Source organism: Oncorhynchus tshawytscha, unplaced genomic scaffold, assembly GCF_018296145.1.
Source record: "Oncorhynchus tshawytscha isolate Ot180627B unplaced genomic scaffold, Otsh_v2.0 Un_contig_1660_pilon_pilon, whole genome shotgun sequence".
NCBI lineage: Eukaryota > Metazoa > Chordata > Actinopteri > Salmoniformes > Salmonidae > Oncorhynchus > Oncorhynchus tshawytscha.
The window spans coordinates 81099-99568 of NW_024609562.1; the positions used below are offsets into that span (position 1 = coordinate 81099).

The following is an 18470-nucleotide window of genomic DNA, read 5'->3' on the forward strand; positions in this document are numbered from 1 at the left end:
AAGGTCTGGTGAGGGTGGGAGCTCCGAGGATCTGATCCCGAGGTAGAAGCCACCGGAGAGGGAGACAGAGCCGATGACGAAGACGCTTGACAATAAGTTCTGAAGATAAAGTAAGCTAGCCATTCAGCTTGACAATTGGCACTGAAGATAAAGCTAGCCATTCTGCTTGACAATAGGTACTGAAAATAAAGTAAGCTAACTATTCAGCTTGACAATAGGCACTGAAAATAAAGTAAGCTAGCCATTCTGCTTGACAATAGGCACTGAAAATAAAGTAAACTAGCCATTCAGCTTGACAATAGGCATTGAAAATAAAGTAAGCTAGCTATTCAGCTTGACAATAGGTACTGAAAATAAAGTAAGCTAGCCATTCAGCTTGACAATAGGCACTGAAAATAAAGTAAGCTAGCCATTCAGCTTGACAATAGGAACTAAAAATAAAGTAAGCTAGCCATTCAGCCTGACAATAGGCACTGAAAATAAAGTAAGCTAGCCATTCAGCTTGACAATAGGTACTGAAAATAAAGTAAGCTAGCCATTCAGCTTGACAATAGGTACTGAAAATAAAGTAAGCTAGCCATTCAGCTTGACCATAAGTACTGAAAATAAAGTAAGCTAGCCATTCAGCTTGACAATAGGCACTGAAGATAAAGCTAGCCATTCAGCTTGACCATAAGTACTGAAAATAAAGTAAGCTAGCCATTCAGCTTGACAATAGGCACTGAAGATAAAGCTAGCCATTCTGCTTGATAGAGAATAATAAATGCATGTGGCATGAATGCTTTATTAAGTCCTTATATAGGTACTAGGTACCTAAACCTTCGTTAAAGTTAACGTAATTCGTTATATAAGTACAAGGTACGTAAACCTAACCCTTTATTAAATCCTTACATAGAGACTGGTGCACTTCACTGCAAGCAAGGAGGCCTACAAACCTGCCTCAGTTACACCAGCTCTGTCAGGAGGAATGGGCCAAAATTCACCCAACTTATTGTGGGAAGCTTGTGGAAGGCTACCTGAAATGTTTGACTCAAGTTAAACAATTTAAAGGCAATGCTATCAAATACTAATTGAGTGTATGTAATATTCAGACCCACTGGGAATGTGATGAAAGAAATAAAAGCTGAAAGAAATAATTATCTTTACTATTATTCTGATATTTCACATTCTTAAAATAAAGTGGCAATCCTAACTGACCTGAGACAGGGAATTTTTACTAGGATAAAATGTCATGAATTGAGGAAAACTGAGTTTAAATGCATTTGGCTATGGTGTATTTAAACTTCCGACTTTAAATGTAGGTACTTGTGTAGGGACTTTCTTACCAGATAAGTTATAATATCTATGTTTATATCGATAAAAGGACAAAGAAACCTTTATATGTAACAATGTCAAAATGGATGAAGACACTCCAAGTTTAGAGTCGCTAAAACTGGACACCATAAACAACACCATAAAACAACACATTCTTAGTCGAAATCTAATCTAAACCCTCCACAGGAATAAACAGATTTTCATATTAATGTTGGAAAATAGATGGAGTTGGGGACAGTAAAGGTGTTGTATTCAATATATGGGCTTTCATGTGCTAAATGGAATGTTATTCATATCTGAGTGCACAGTGTTTTGGGGTTATTCTGCAGGAGTTGCTTCCTGTACCATGGGACCCCATTCCTTTTACCGAGAGCCGTTTGAGAAAATCTCAACAGACCTTGATACAATTACTGAACCTTCCTCTCTCCATCTTGTCTCTCGTGCCCCCCCTCTCGCCCCCTCTGGCACCGCTACAGACCTCACGGGGGAATAGCAGCGACTATTCAGAAGAAGATTTGGTCAGTCAGGCATCAAATGTAGGCCTCTTCTCACACATTCACTGCCGTGGCGGCAGCGTCGAGGGACCTGTATTGTGCCTTTTCACACACTCCTCTCAGTGGACTCAGAAACCCTCAGCCCAGGGAAGAGAGGAGGAGAGAGAGAGGAGATAGAGAGACAGAGAAAGAAAGACAGAGAGAGAGACAGAGGGAGAGAAAAAGAGACACAGAGGGAGAGAGGGGGAGAGAGAGACAGAGTGGGAGAGAGACATAGAGAGACAGCTCCTGGGCTAAAGGAGTGTGACCTCTGGTGACCTCCAGTCTCTTTGCTTCAGGGGGTTTCAGCCTGTAGCTTTTTTTCTAGCTCCTGTACCGGGTTCTACCTTGGAGAGGAAATTAGATTTCTAGTGTTGACCCTCAATGGACACATGATGTTAATGGACAGGGGAAGTAGATTGGGGTTGAGGTGGAGTGGAAGGGGAAGGGGACTGGCATAGTGGTGGAGAGGAGTGGTGTGGGGTTGTGAGAGAGGTGGGGTGGGTAGAGGTGGGGTGAAGGTGGGGTGGGAGAGAGGTTGGTGGAGTGGGACTGGGATAGAAGTGGGTGGAGTGGGTGGAGTGGGACTGGGGAGGGGTTGGTGGAGTGGGACTAGGGTAGAGGTGTGTGGTGTGGGACTGGGGTAGAGGTGGGTGGAGTGGGACTGGGGTAGAGGTTGGTGGAGTGGGACTGGGGTAGAGGTGGGTGGAGTGGGACTGGGGTAGAGGTGGGTGGAGGTGGACTGGGGTAGAAGTGGGTGCAAGTAGACTGGGGTAGAGGTGGGTGGAGTGGGACTGGGGTAGAGGTGGGTGGAGGTGGACTGGGGTAGAGGTTGGTGGAGTGGGACTGGGGTAGAGGTGGGTGGAGTGGGACTGGGGTAGAGGTGGGTGGAGGTGGACTGGGGTAGAAGTGGGTGCAAGTAGACTGGGGTAGAGGTGGGTGGAGTGGGACTGGGGTAGAGGTGGGTGGAGAGGGACTGGGGTAGAGGTTGGTGGAGTGGGACTGGGGTAGAGGTGGGTGGAGGTGGACTGGGGTAGAGGTGGGTGGAGTGGGACTGGGGTAGATGTGGGTTGAGTGGGACTGTGGGAGAGGTTGTGTGGAGTGGGACTTGGGACGAGGTGGGTGGAGTGGGGCTGGGGTAGAGGTGGGTGGAGGTGGACTGGGGTAGAGGTTGGTGGAGTGGGACTGGGGTAGAGGTGGGGTGGGGCTGGGATAGAGGTGGATGGAGGTGGACTGGGGTAGAGGTGGGTGGAGGTGGACTGGGGTAGAGGTGGGTGGAATGGGACTGGGGTAGAGGTGGGTGGAGGTGGACTGGGGTAGAGGTGGGTGGAGGTGGACTGGGGTAGAAGTGGGTGGAGTGGGACTGGGGTAGAGTTGGGGTGGAGTGGGACTGGGGTAGAGGTGAGTGGAGAGGGACTGGGGTAGAGGTTGGTGGAGTGGGACTGGGATAGAGGTGGGTGGAATTGGACTGGGGTAGTTGTGGGGTTGGTAGAGGTGTGGTGGGGCTGGTGCTGGGGCTGGGATAGAGGTTGATGGGGCTGGGAAAGAGGGTGATGGGGCTGGGATAGATGTTGATTGGGCTGGGATAGAGATGGGGTGGGGCTGGGATAGAGGTTGTTGGGCCTGGGATAGTTGTTGGTGGGGCTGGGAGAGAGGTTGGTGGGGCTGGGATAGAGATGGGGTGGGGCTGGGATAGAGTTTGGTGGGGCTGGGATAGAGGTTGGTTGGGCTGGGATAGAGATGGGGTGGGGCTGGGATAGAGGTTGTTGGGCCTGGGATAGTTGTTGGTGGGGCTGGGATAGAGGTGGGTGGGGCTGGGATAGAGGTTGGTGGGGCTGGGGTAGAGGTTGGTGGGGCTGTGAGAGAGGTTGGTGGGGCTGTGATAGAGGTTGGTGGGGCTGGGATAGAGATGGGGTGGGGCTGGGTAGAGGTTGGTGGGGCTGGGATAGAGGTTGGTGGGGCTAGGATAGAGGTTGGTGGGCCTGGGATAGAGGTTGATGGGGCTAGGGTTAGAGATGGGTTGGGGCTGGGAAAAGAGGTTGATGGTACTGGGATAGAGATGGGGTGGGGCTGGGATAGAGGTTGATGGGCTGGGATAGAGGTTGGTGGGGCTGGGATAGAGGTTGGTGGGGCTGGGATAGAGGTTGATGGGGCTGGGATAGAGGTTGGTGGGGCTGGGATAGAGGTTGGTGGGGCTGGGATAGAGGTTGGTGGGGCTGGGATAGAGGTTGGTGGGGCTGGGATAGAGGTTGATGGGGCTGGGATAGAGGTTGGTGGGGCTGGGATAGAGGTTGGTGGGGCTGGGATAGAGGTTGGTGGGGCTGGGATAGAGGTTGGTGGGGCTGGGATAGAGGTTGGTGGGGCTGGGATAGAGGTTGATGGGGCTGGGATAGAGGTTGGTGGGGCTGGGATAGAGATGGGGGTGGGGCTGGGATAGAGGTTGGTGGGGCTGGGGTAGAGATGGGTGGGGCTGGGATAGAGGTTGTTGGGGCTGGGATAGAGATGGGATGGGGCTGGGATAGAGGTTGATGGGGCTGGGATAGAGGTTGATGGGGCTGGGATAGGGTTGATGGGGCTGGGATAGAGGTTGGTGGGGCTGGGATAGAGGTTGGGGGGCTGGGATAGAGGTTGGTGGGGCTGGGTTGGAGATGGGGTGGGGCTGGGTTAGAGATGGGTTGGGGCTGGGATAGAGGTTGATGGGGCTGGGATAGAGGTTGATGGGGCTGGGATAGAGGTTGGTGGGGCTGGGTTAGAGATGGGGTGGGGCTGGGATAGAGGTTGATGGGGCTGGGATAGAGGTTGGTGGGGCTGGGATAGAGGTTGATGGGGCTGGGATAGAGGTTGGTGGGGCTGGGATAGAGATGGGGTGGGGCTGGGATAGAGGTTGGTGGGGCTGGGATAGAGGTTGGTGGGGCTGGGATAGAGGTTGGTGGGGCTGGGTTAGAGATGGGGTGGGGCTGGGTTAGAGATGGGTTGGGGCTGGGATAGAGGTTGATGGGGCTGGGATAGAGGTTGATGGGGCTGGGATAGAGGTTGGTGGGGCTGGGTTAGAGATGGGGTGGGGCTGGGATAGAGGTTGATGGGGCTGGGATAGAGGTTGGTGGGGCTGGGATAGAGGTTGGTGGGGCTGGGATAGAGGTTGATGGGGCTGGGATAGAGGTTGGTGGGGCTGGGATAGAGGTTGGTGGGGCTGGGATAGAGGTTGGTGGGGCTGGGATAGAGGTTGGTGGGCCTGGGATAGAGGTTGATGGGGCTGGGATAGAGGTTGGTGGGGCTGGGGTAGAGATGGGGTGGGGCTGGGATAGAGGTTGATGGGGCTGGGTTAGAGATGGGTTGGGGCTGGGATAGAGGTTGATGGGGCTGGGATAGAGGTTGGTGGGACTGGGATAGAGATGGGGTGGGGCTGGGATAGAGGTTGGTGGGGCTGGGGTAGAGATGGAGTGGGGCTGGGATAGAGGTTGTTGGGGCTGGGTTAGAGATGGGGTGGGGCTTGGATAGAGGTTGATGGGGCTGGGATAGAGGTTGATGGGGCTGGGATAGAGGTTGATTGGGCTGGGATAGAGGTTTGGGGCTGGGATAGAGGTTGGTGGGGCTGGGATAGAGGTTGGTGGGGCTGGGTTAGAGATGGGGTGGGGCTGGGTTAGAGATGGGTTGGGGCTGGGATAGAGGTTGATGGGGCTGGGATAGAGGTTGTGGGGCTGGGATAGAGGTTGGTGGGGCTGGGTTAGAGATGGGGTGGGGCTGGGATAGAGGTTGTTGGGCCTGGGATAGTTGTTGGTGGGGCTGGGATAGAGGTGGGTGGGGCTGGGATAGAGGTTGGTGGGGCTGGGTTTGAGATGGGGTGGAGGCAGACTGATGTAGATGTTGGTGGAGTGGGTGGATGTTGAGAAAGTAAAGACATACATTTTTTTGACCCTCTTTTTCTCCCCAATTTCTTGATTACGATTTGTCTCATCGCTACAACTCACCAACGGGCGGTGAAGGTCAAGTCATGCGTCCTCTGAAACATGATCTGCCAAACCGCGCTTCTTAAAATGGATTGCCTAAAATTACATACCCAGCCTGTTGCTCAGGAAAGCAATGATATGCATATTCTTGATACCATTTGAAACAAAAAACTTTGAAGTTTGTGGAAATGTGAATTGAATGTAGAGGAGAACATAACACATTAGATCTGGTAAAAGATAATACGTAGAAAAAACATGTAGTTTGTAAGATCTTCTTTGAAACGTAAGAGAAAGGCCATAATGTATTATTCCAGCCCAGGCACAATTTAGATTTTGGCCACTAGATGGCATCAGTCTGTTTGTGCAATGTTTTAGACTGATCCAATGAACCATTGCATTTATGTTCAAACTGTTGTATCAAGACTGCCCAAATGTGCCTAATTTGGTTTATTAATAAATTATCGTGTTCATAACTGTGCACTCTCCTCAAACAATAGCATGGTTTTCTTTCACTGTAATAGCTACTGTACATTGGAAAGTGCAGTTAGATTAACAAGAACTTAAGCTTTCTACCAATATCAGATATGTCTATGTCCTGGGAAATGTTCTTGTTACTTACAACCTCATTAGCCTATGTTAGCTCAAACATCCCACAGGGGACCCACCAATCCTGTAGAGATTAACACCCACCGAATTAACCTGGAAGCCAACCGCAACCTTCAGGGGTCCAGCCGCCCCCAGCGCGATGTGCCAAGTAAATCCCCCCACAGCCAGGCCCTCCCCTAAACCGGACGACACTGGGCCAGTTGTGCACCGCCCTATGGTACTCCTGGTCATGGCTGGTAATGACACAGCCTGGGATCGAACCCCAGGCTGTAGTGACGCCGCAACACTGCAATGCAGCGCCTTAGACCGCTGCCCCACTCGGGAGGCCCCAAGGACATGCATTTCTATTCATGGTTTTAGGGCAGGCAGTGTGTTGAAAGCTTTTTCTTCAGGATTGAAAGGTATAAAGGTGTAAAGCTCAGAGGATTTAACCTCCATCAGTATTTATCACAAACCCTCCTCTCCTTCCTTCTTTCTGTCCTTCTTTCCTTCCTTCCTATACTGCAGCAGTTGGTTGCCATAGCCATCAGACCCTAAGACCAGTCAATGCACTAACACAGTGATATGGCTGTATTCAATTCACTTTAACCATTACCCAATACTGATAGAGCCATGTTCCAGTTGATTATCATTCTAAATGTCCCTAATTGAGATTCAAGGTGTAGAAACTAGTCTATTTGACAGATGACATAAACAGAGAGAGCAACGTGACCAGGACAACTTGTCTCTGTGTGCCACTCAGACATGCTCCGGAGTCCTAGGGAGGATTATGTTTCAGAACTTGTCAAGATAACAGAATTCACTTTTATCATGTTTGCCAAATACATGTGTTACCTGCTCCATAGAAACTGCTCTACCTAATGAATGGACAAAGATAAGGAAATAATTTACCAGCCTGAGGCTGACTATGTGTGTGTGTGTGTGTGTGTGTGTGTGTGTGTGTGTGTGTGTGTGTGTGTGTGTGTGTGTGTGTGTGTGTGTGTGTGTGTGTGTGTGTGTGTGTGTGCGTGCGTGCCAAGTGTGTGTGTTTTCACAGGGAAAACGGTGTCAAAATGTGTCGAGGGGAGCAGTCAAACAACTGGACAACCTCTGAATATGTATTGGAAAAGACCGTGGTAAGATATTATATATGCTGCATGGTAAGATATGATATATCATGCATGGTGAGATATGATATATGCTGCATGGTAAGATATGATATATGCTGCATGGTAAGATATTATATATGCTGCATGGTAAGATATGATATATGCTGCATGGTAAGATATGATATATATGCTGCATGGTAAGATATGATATATGCTGCATGGTAAGATATGATATTTGCTGCATGGTAAGATATTATATATGCTGCATGGTAAGATATGATATATGCCCCATGGTAAGATATGATATATGCTGCATGGTAAGATATGATATATGCTGCATGGTAAGATGTTATATATGCTGCATGGTAAGATGGTTGCGGTGGCGATTTTTATGAATTGTTCAGCAGGCTAATGGATTGGGGGTAGAAGCTGTTGATGAGCCTTTTGGTCCTAGACTTGGCGCTTCGGTACCGCTTGCCGTGCAGTAGCAGAGAAAACTAGAAGTTAGAAGTTGCGTGACTGGAGTCTCTGACAATTTTATGGGCTTTCCTCAGACAACGCCTATTATGTACAGTTGGAGTCTGAAGTTTACAATCACTTAGGTTGGAGTCATTAAAACTTGTTTTTCAACCACTCCACAAATTTCTTGTTAACAAACTATAGTTTTGGCAAGTCGGTTAGGACATCTACTTTGCGCATAACACAAGTCATTTTTCCAACAATTGTTTACTGACAGATTATTTCACTTATAATTCACTGTATCACAACTCCAGTCAAATGTTTGGACACCTACTCATTCAAGGGTTTTTCTTAATTATTTTAGATGTTCCCCATTGTAGAATAATAGTGAAGACATCAAATCTATGAAGTACCACATATAGAATCAAGTAGTAACCAAAAAAGTGTTAAACATATCAAAATATATTTTAGATTTTTCAAAGTACCCACCTTTTGCCTTGATGACAGTTTTGCACACTCAATCAATTAATCACATTTATTTATAAAGCTCTTTCTACATGAGCAGATGCCACAAAGTGCTACACAGCAGCCCAGCCTAAAACCCCAAATAGCAAGCAATGCAGATGTAGAAGCACGGTGGCTAGGAAAAACTTCATAGACAGAAACCTAGGAAGAAACCTAGAGAGGAACCAGGCTCTGAGGGGTGGCCTCTTCTGGCTGTGCTGGGTGGAGATTATAAGAGTACATGGTCATTTAAGGCCAGATTGTTCTTCAATATGTTCAAATGTTCATAGATGAGCAGCAGGGTCAAATAATAATAATCATAGTGGTTGTAGAGGGTGCAACAGGTCAGTACCTCACGAGTAAATGTCAGTTGTCTTTTCATAGCCGATCATTAAGAAGTTGAGACAGCAGGTGCAGTAGAGAGGGAGAGAGAGATTGTCGAAAACAAGGTAGCACGTCCGGTGAACAGTTACAACGCAACACACTCTTGGCATTCTCTCAACCAGCATCATGAGTAATGCTTTTCCAACAGTCTTCAAGTAGTTCCCAAATATGTTAAGCACTTGTTGGCTGCTTTTCATTCACTCTGCAGTCCAACTCATCCCAAACCCTCTAGTTGGGTTGAGATCAGGGGATTGTGGTGGCCAGGTCATCTGATGCAGCACCACATCACTTTCCTTCTTGGTCAAATAGCCCTTACTCAGCCTGGAGGTGTGTTTTGGGTCATTGTCCTGTTGAAAAACAAATGATAGTCCCACTAAGCACAAACCGGATGGGATGGCGTATCGCTGCAGAATGCTGTGATAACCAGCATGGCTAAGTGTGCCTTGAATTCTAAATAATTCACTGACAGTGTCACCAGCAACGCACACCCACACCATCACATCTCCTCCTACATGCTTCATGGTGGGAACCACACATGCGGAGATCATCCATTCACCTACACTGCATCTCACAAAGACGCAGCGGTTGGTACCAAAATTCTCAAATGTGAATTCATCAGACCAAAGGAAAGATTTCCACTGGTTTAATGTCCATTGCTCATGTTTCTTGCCCCAATAAGTATCTTCTTCTTATTGGTGTCCTTTAGTAATGGTTTCCTTGCAGCAATTTGACCATGAAGGCCTGAATCACACAGTCTGCTCTGAACAGTTGATGTTGAGATGTGTCTGTTACTTCAACACTGTGAAGCATTTATTTGGGCTGGAACGTTTTTGAAATTTTCCGGATTGACTGACATTCTTGTCTTAAAGAAATGATGGACTGTCATTTCTCTCTGATTATTTGAGCTGTTCTTTCTATAATATGGAATTGGTCTTTTACCAAATCGGGTTATCTTCTGTATTCTACCCCTACCTTGTCACAACACAACTGATTGGCTCAAATGTATTAAGAAGGAAAGAAACTCCACAAATGAACTGTTAATTGAAAGCATTCCAGGTGACTACCTCATGAAGCAGGTTGAGAGAATGCCAAGAGTGTGCAAAGCTGTCATCAAGGCAAAGGGTGGCTACTTTGAAAAATCTCAAATCTCAAATACATTTTGATTTGTTTAACTCTTTTCTGGTTACCACGTGATTCCATATGTGTTATTTCATCATTTTGATGTCTTCATTATTATTCTACAATGTAGAAAACAGTAAAAATAATGAAAAACACTGGAATGTATAGGTGTGTCCAAACTTTTGACTTGTACTGTATATTTATACACACTACCGTTCAAAAGTTTGAGGTCACTTAGAAACACCAGTCTCAATGTCAACAGTGAAGAGGCGACTCCGGGATGCTAGTGACCACTAGTGACCATATACCATATTTCGTATTTTGAGCTTCTAGTCATGAAATTGATGCTGCCTTCTCAATCACTTTTTATAGCTACTGTTTACAGATCTCCTGGGCCATATACAGCGTTCCTCATTGAGTTCCCTGAATTCCTATCGGACCTTGTAGTCATAGCAGATAATATTCTAATTTGTGGTGACTTTAATATTCACATGGAAAAGTCCACAGACGCACTCCAAAAGAATTTCGGAGCCATCATTGACTCAGTGGGTTTTGTCCAACATGTCTCTGGACCAACTCACTGTCACAGTCATACTCTGGACCTAGTTTTGTCCCATGGAATACATCTTGTGGATCTCAATGTTTTTCCTCATAATCCTGGACTATCGGACCACCATTTTATTACGTTTGCAATTGCAACAAATAATCTGCTCAGACCCCAACCAAGGAGCATTAAAAGTCGTGCTATAAATTCACAGACAACCCAAAGATTCCTTAATGCCCTTCCAGACTCCCTCTGCCTACCCAAGGACGTCAGAGGACACAAATCAGTTAACAACCTAACTGAGGAACTCAATTGGACCTTGTGCAATACCCTAGATGCAGTTGCACCCCTAAAAACTAAAAACATTTCTCATAAAAAACTAGCTCCCTGGTATACAGAAAATACCCGAGCTCTGAAGCAAGCTTCCAGAAAAATGGGACGGAAATGGTGCCACACCAAACTGGAAGTCTTCCTACTAGCTTGGAAAGACAGTACCGTGCAGTATCGAAGAGCCCTTACTGCTGCCTGATCATCCTATTTTTCCAACTTAATTGAGGAAAATAAGAACGATCCGAAATGTATTTTTGATACTGTCGCAAAGCTAACTAAAAAGCAGCATTCCCCAAGTGAGGATGGCTTTTACTTCAGCAGTAATAAATTCATGAACTTTTTTGAGGAAAAGATCATGATTATTAGAAAGCAAATTACGGACTCCTCTTTAAATCTGCGTATTCTTTCAAAGCTCAGTTGTCCTGAGTCTGCACAACTCTGCCTGGACCTAAGATCAAGAGAGACACTCAAGTGTTTTAGTACTATATCTCTTGACACAATGATAAAAATAATCATGGCCTCTAAACCTTCAAGCTGCATACTGGACCCTATTCCAACTAAACTACTGAAAGAGCTGCTTCCTGTGCTTGGCCCTCCTATGTTGAACATAATAAACGGCTCTCTATCCACCGGATGTGTACCAAACTCACTAAAAGTGGCAGTAATAAAGCCTCTCTTGAAAAAGCCAAACGTTGACCCAGAAAATATAAAAAACTATTGGCCTATATCGAATCTTCCATTCCTCTCAAGCTTCAGTCTGGTTTTAGACCCCATCATAGCACTGAGACTGCACTTGTGAAGGTGGTAAATTATATTTTAATGGCATCAGACCGAGGCTCTACAACTGTCCTCGTGCTCCTAGACCTTAGTGCTGCTTTTGATACCATCGATCACCACATTCTTTTGGAGAGATTGGAAACCCAAATTGGTCTACACGGACAAGTTCTAGCCTGGTTTAGATCTTATCTGTCTGAAAGATATCAGTTTGTCTCTGTGAATGGTTTGTCCTCTGACATATCAACTGTAAATTTCGGTGATCCTCAAGGTTCCGTTTTAGGACCACTATTGTTTTCACTATATATTTTACCTCTTGGGGATGTCATTTGAAAACATAATGTTAACTTTCACTGCTATGCGGATGACACACAGCTGTACATTTCAATGAAACATGGTGAAGCCCCAAAATTGCCCTCGCTAGAAGCCTGTGTTTCAGACATAAGAAAGTGGATGGCTGCAAACTTTCTATTTTTAAACTCGGACAAAACAGAGATGCTTGTTCTTGGTCCCAAGAAACAAAGAGATCTTCTATTGAAGCTGACAATTACTCTTAATGGTTGTGCAGTCATCTCAAATAAAACTGTAAAGGACCTCGGCGTTACTCTGGACCCTGATCTCTCTTTTGACGAACATATCAAGACTGTTTCCAAGGACAGCTTTTTTCCATCTACGTAACATTGCAAAAATCAGAAACTGTCTGTCCAAAAATGATTTAGAAAAAGTTATCCATGCTTTTGTTACTTCTAGGTTAGACTACTGCAATGCTCTACTTTCTGGCTACCCGGACAAAGCACTAAATACATTTCAGTTAGTGCTAAATACGGCTGCTAGAATCCTGACTAGAACCCCAAAAATTGTTCATATTACTCCAGTGCTAGCCTCCCTACACTGGCTTCCTGTCAAGGCAAGAGCCGATTTCAAGGTTTTACTGCTAACCTACAAAGCATTACATGGGCTTGCTCCTACCTATCTCTCTGATTTGGTCCTGTCGTATATACCATCACGTACGCTACGGTCACAAGACGCAGGCCTTCTAATTGTCCCTAGAATTTCTAAGCAAACAGCTATAGAGCTCCGTTTTTATGGAATTTTCTGCCTACCCATGTGAGAGACGCAAACTCGGTCTCAACCTTTAAGTCTTTACTGAAGACTCATGTCTTCAGTAGGTCATATGATTGAGTGTAGTCTGGCCCAGGAGTGTGAAGGTGAACAGAAACGCTCTGGAGCAACGAACCACCCTTGCTGTCTCTGCCTGGCCGGTTCCCCTCTTTCCACTGGGATTCTCTGCCTCTAACCCTATTACTGGGGTTGAGTCACTGGCTTACTGGTGCTCTTTCATGCCGTCCCTAGGAGGGGTGCATCACTTGAGTGGGTTGAGTCACTGATGTGATCTTCCTGTCTAGGTTGGCGCCCCCCCTTGGGTTGTGCTGGGGCGGAGATCTTTGTGGGCTATGCTCGGCCTTGTCTCAGGATGGTAAATTGGTGGTTGAAGATATCCCTCTAGTGGTGTGGGGGCTGTGCTTTGGCAAAGTGGGTGGGGTTATATCCTTCCTGTTTGGCCCTGTCCGGGGGTATTATCGGATGGGGCCACAGTGTCTCCTGACCCCTTCTGTCTCAGCCTCCAGTATTTATGCTGCAGTTTTTCATGTGTCGAGGTGCTAGGGTCAGTTTGTTATATCTGGAGTACTTCTCCTGTCTTATTCGGTGTCCTGTGTGAATTTAAGTATGCTCTCTCTAATTCTCTCTTTCTTTCTCTCTCTCGGAGGATCTGAACCCTAGAACCACACCTCAGGACTACCTGGCATGATGACTCCTTGCTGTCCCCAGTCCACCTGGCCGTGCTGCTGCTCCAGTTTCAACTGTTCTGCCTGCGGCTATGGAACCCTGACCTATTCACTTGATGTGCTACCTGTCCCAGACCTATTATTTGACCATGCTGGTCATTTATGAAAATTTTTACATCTTGGCCATGTTCTGTTATAATCTCCACCCGGTACAGCCAGAAGAGGACTGGCCACCCCTCATAGTCTGGTTCCTCTCTAGGTTTCTTCCTCGGTTTTGGCCTTTCTAGGGAGTTTTTCCTAGCCACCGTGCTTCTACACCTGCATTGCTTGCTGTTTGGGGTTTTAGGCTGAGTTTCTGTACAGCACTTTGAGATAGCAACTGATGTACGAAGGGCTATATAAATAAATTAGATTTTCATTTGATTTGATTTGGGGATAACACAGTGCCCACCTGGCCCCCCCCAAAAAATTCAGAGCGCCAAATTCAAATAAAATACTATAAAATCAAAACTCTCATTAAATCACACATGTAAGATAACAAATTAAAGCTACACTTGTTGTGAATCAAGCCAACATGTTAGATTTCAAAAAGGCTTTTCGTCAAAAGCATAAGAAGCTATTATCTGATGATAGCACAACAGTAAACAAAGAGAGCGTAGCATATTTCAACCCTGCAGGCACCACACAAAACGCAGAAATAAAATATAAATCATGCCTTACCTTTGACGAGCTTCTTCTGTTGGCACTCCAATAATGTCCCATAAACATCACAAATGGTCCTTTTGTTCGATTAATTCCGTCGATATATATCCAAAATGTCAATTTATTTGGCGCGTTTGATCCAGAAAAAAACTGCTTCCAATTTGCGCAACGTCACTACAAAATATCTCAAAAGTTACTTGTAAACTTTGCCAAAACATTTCAAACTACTTTTGTAATACAACTTTAGGTATTTTTAAACGTTAATAATCGATCAAATTGTAGACAGGACAATCTGTGTTCAATACAGGAAGACAACGAACTCACGCTACTTTCCAGTCAGGGGCCTTCTCAAAAAGTACACTTCAAATGACACAAATTCAAGATTGCCGTACTTTTTCATTACACAAAGGAATAACCTCAACCAATTTCCAAAGACTGGTGACATCCAGTGGAAGTGGTAGGAACTGCAAACAAGTGCCTTAGAAATTGCGTTTCCCAATGAAACCTCATTGAATAGACAGTGACCTCAAAAAAATCTGAATGATCAGTCCTCTGGGGTTTGCCTGCTACATAAGTTCTGTTATACTCACAGACATGATTCAAACAGTTTTAGAAACATCAGAGTGTTTTCTATCCAAATCTACTAATACTATGCATATCTTATATTCTTGGCATGAGTAGCAGGAAGTTGAAATTGGGCACATTATTTATCCAAAAGTGAAAAAGCTGCCCCATATCCCAAAGAGGTTTTAAGGAACATATCACTTCTACCTTGCCCAACACCCTAGATCCACTTCAATATGCATACCTCCCCAATAGATCCACAGACGATGCAATCGCCATCGAACTGCACACTGCCCTATCCCATCTGGACAAAATACCTATGTAAGAATGCTGTTCATTGACTATAGCTCAGCCTTCAACATCATAGTACCCTCCAAGCTCATCATTAAGATTGAGAACCTGGGTCTCAACTCCGCCCTGTGCAATTGGTTCCTGGATTTTCTGATGGGCCGCACCCAGGTGGTGAAGGTAGGAAACAACACCTCCAGTTCGCTGACCCTGAACATAGGGGCCCCCCAAGGGTGCGTGCTCAGCCCCCTTCTGTACTCCCTGTTCACTCATGACTGCGTGGTCACGCATGCCTCCAACTCAATCATCAAGTTTGCAGACAACACAACAGTTGTAGGCCTGATTACTAACAATGACAAGACAGCCTACAGGGAGGAGGTGAAGGCCCTGGCAGTGGTGCCGGGAAAAAAACGTATCCCTCATTGTCAACAAAACAAAGGAGCTGACAGTGGACTTCAGGAAACAGCAGAGAGTGTACGTCCCTATCCACCTTGATGGGCTCGAAGTGGAGAAAGGTGATAAGCTTCAAGTTCCGTACACATCACTGACAATCTGAAATGGTCCACCCACACACCTAGTGTGGTGAAGGGGGCCCAACAGCTGGTCCAACAACACACCCAGTGTGGTGAAGAAGGCCCAACAGCTGGTTCAGCAACACACCCAGTGTGGTGAAGAAGACCGAACAGCTGGTCCAACAATACATCCAGTGTGGTGAAAAAGGCCCAACAGCTGGTCCAACAACACACCCAGTGTGGTGAAGAAGGCCCAACAGCTGGTCCACCCACCCACCCACCCACCCAGTGTGGTGAAGAAGGCCCAACAGCTAGTCCACCCACAAACCCAGTGTGGTGAAGAAGGCCCATCAACGTCTCTTCAACCTCAGGAGACTGAAGAACTTCAGCTTGTCACCTAAAACCCTCACAAACTTTTACAGATGCACAATTGAGAGCATCCTGTCGGGCTGTATCACCACCTGGTAAGGCAACTGCATTGCCCGCAACCGCAGGGCTCTCTAGAGGGTGGTGCGGTCTGCACAGCGCATCACCGGGGGCAAACTATCTGGACTATTTGCATTGTGACCAATACAATTTGATTTGATTATATATACATTTATATATACAGCACCAGTCAGAAGTTTGGACACACCTACTCATTCAAGGGTTTTTCTAAATGTTTTATCATTTTCAACATTGTAGAATAATAGTGAAGACATCAAAATTATGAAATAACACATATGGAATCATGTAGTAACCAAAAAAAGTGTTAAACAAATTATTCAAAGCAGCCACCCTTTGCCTTGATGACAGATTTGCACACTCTTGGCATGCTCTCAACCAGCTCCATGAGGTAGTTACCTGGAATGCATATCGATTAACAGGTGTGCCTTGTTAAAAGTTAATTTGTGGAATTTCTTTCCTTCTTCATGCGTTTGAGATAATCAGTTGTGTTGTGACAAGGTAGGGGTTGTATGCAGAAGACAGCCCTATTTGGTCAAAGACCAAGTCCATATTTTTGCAAGAACAGCTCAATGAAGCAAAGAAAAACAACAGTCCATCATTACTTTAACACATAAAGGTCAGTCAATCCGGAAAAAGTCATGAACTTTGAAAGATTCTTCAAGTGCAGTCACAAAAACCATCAAGAGCTTTGATGAAACTGGCTCTCATGAGGACTGTGTCACGTCCTGACCGTAGAGAGCCTTTTAATGTCTCTATTTGGTTTGGTCAGGGTGTGATTTGGGGTGGGCATTCTATGTTTCGTTTTCTATGATTTGGTGTTTCTATGTTTTGGCCGGGTATGGTCCTCAATCAGGGACAGCTGTCTATCGTTGTCTCTGATTGGGAACCATACTTAGGTAGCCCTTTTCCCTCCTTTCTTTGTGGGAAGTTGACTTTGTTTAGGGCACATAGTCTTTGAGCTTTACAGTTTGTTTTTGTAGTGTTATTTGTTTTGTTCAGCGTCATTTTGATTAATAAATGAAAATGTACGCTCACAACACTGCACCTTGGTCCTCTCCTTTCAACAGCCGTGACAGACTGCAATAGGAAAGGAAGACCTAGAGTAACCTCTGCTGCAGAGGATAAGTTCATTAGAGTTAACTGCACCTCTGATTGTAGCCCAAATAAATGCTTCACAGAGTTCAAGTAACAGACACATCTCAATATCAACTATTCAGAGGAGACTGCTTGAATGGTCGAATTTCTGCAAAGAAACCACTACTAAAGGACATCAATAAGAAGAAGAAACTTGCTTGGGCCAAGAAAGTCCAAATTTGAGATTTTTGGTTTCAACTGTCTTTGTGAGACACAGAGTAGGTGAACGGATGATCTCTGCATGTATGGTTCCCTTTGCGAAGCATGGAGGAGGAGGTGTAATGGTGTGGGCGTGCTTTGCTGGTGACATAGACTGTGATTTATTTAGAATTCAAGGCACACTTGACCAGCATGGCTACCACAGAATTCTGCAGCAATACACCATCTCATCTGGTTTGCGCTTAGAGGGACTATAAATTGTTTTTCAACAGGACAATGACCCAAAACACAGCTCATGGCTGTGGAAGGGCTATTTGACAAAGGAGAGTGATGGAGTGCTGAATCAGATGACTACCTCATGAAGCTGGTTGAGAGAATGTCAAGAGTGTGCAAAGCTGTCGCCAATGCAAAGGGTGGCTACTTTGAAGAATCTCAAATGTAAAAATATATTTTGATTTGTTTTACACTTTTTTGGTTACTACATTATTCCATATGTGTAATTTCCTAGTTTTGATGTCTTCACTATTATTCTACAATATAGAAAACAGTAAAAATTAAGAAAAAAATTGAATGAGTAGATGTGTCCAAACTTTTGACAGGTACTGTATATTTATATATATATATATATATATATATATATATATATTATATATATATATATATATATATATATATATATATATATATATATATAGTTGAAGTTGGAAGTTTACACACACTTAGGTTGGAGTCATTAAAACTCGTTTTTCAACCACTCCACAAAATTCTTGCTTTAACAAACTATAGTTTTGGCAAGTCGGTTAGGACATCTACTTTGTGCATGACACAAGTAATTTTTCCAACAATTGTTTAAAGACAGATTATTTAACTTATATTTCACTGCATCACAATTCCAGTGGGTCAGAAGTTTACATACACTAAGTTGACTGTGCCTTCAAACAGCTTGAAAAATTCCAGAAAAGGACGTCATGGCGTTAGAAGCTTCTGATAGGCTAATTGACCTAATTTGAGTCAATTGAAAGTTTACCTGTGAATGTATTTCAAGGCCTACCTTCAAACTCAGTGTCTTTTTGCTTGACATCATGAGTAAATAAAATAAATCAGCCAAGACCTCAGAATTATTTTTTTAGACCTCCGCAAGTCTGGTTCATCCTTGGGAGCAATTTCCAAACACCTGAAGGTACCATGTTTATCTGTACAAACAATAGTACGCAAGTATAAATACCATGGGACCACACAGCCGTCATACCGCTCAGAAAGGAGACGCGTTCTGTC

At 45.1% G+C, this 18470-nt stretch overlaps 1 protein-coding gene across 1 annotated transcript; it reads right to left on the reverse strand.

Moving 5' to 3' along the window:
- Nucleotides 1–2226: 2226 nt before the first annotated feature.
- LOC121845156 (proline-rich extensin-like protein EPR1) lies at nucleotides 2227–5752 on the reverse strand (the record flags this gene model as incomplete). The annotated part of the gene is made up of 3 exons (XM_042315928.1): nucleotides 5230–5752; nucleotides 4891–5143; nucleotides 2227–3895 (listed from the first exon to the last, which is right to left on the reverse strand). Coding segments are annotated over exons 1-3 (2445 nt in total), but the record flags the coding sequence as incomplete, so codon positions are not given.
- Between the last annotated feature and the right edge of the window lie 12718 nt (nucleotides 5753–18470).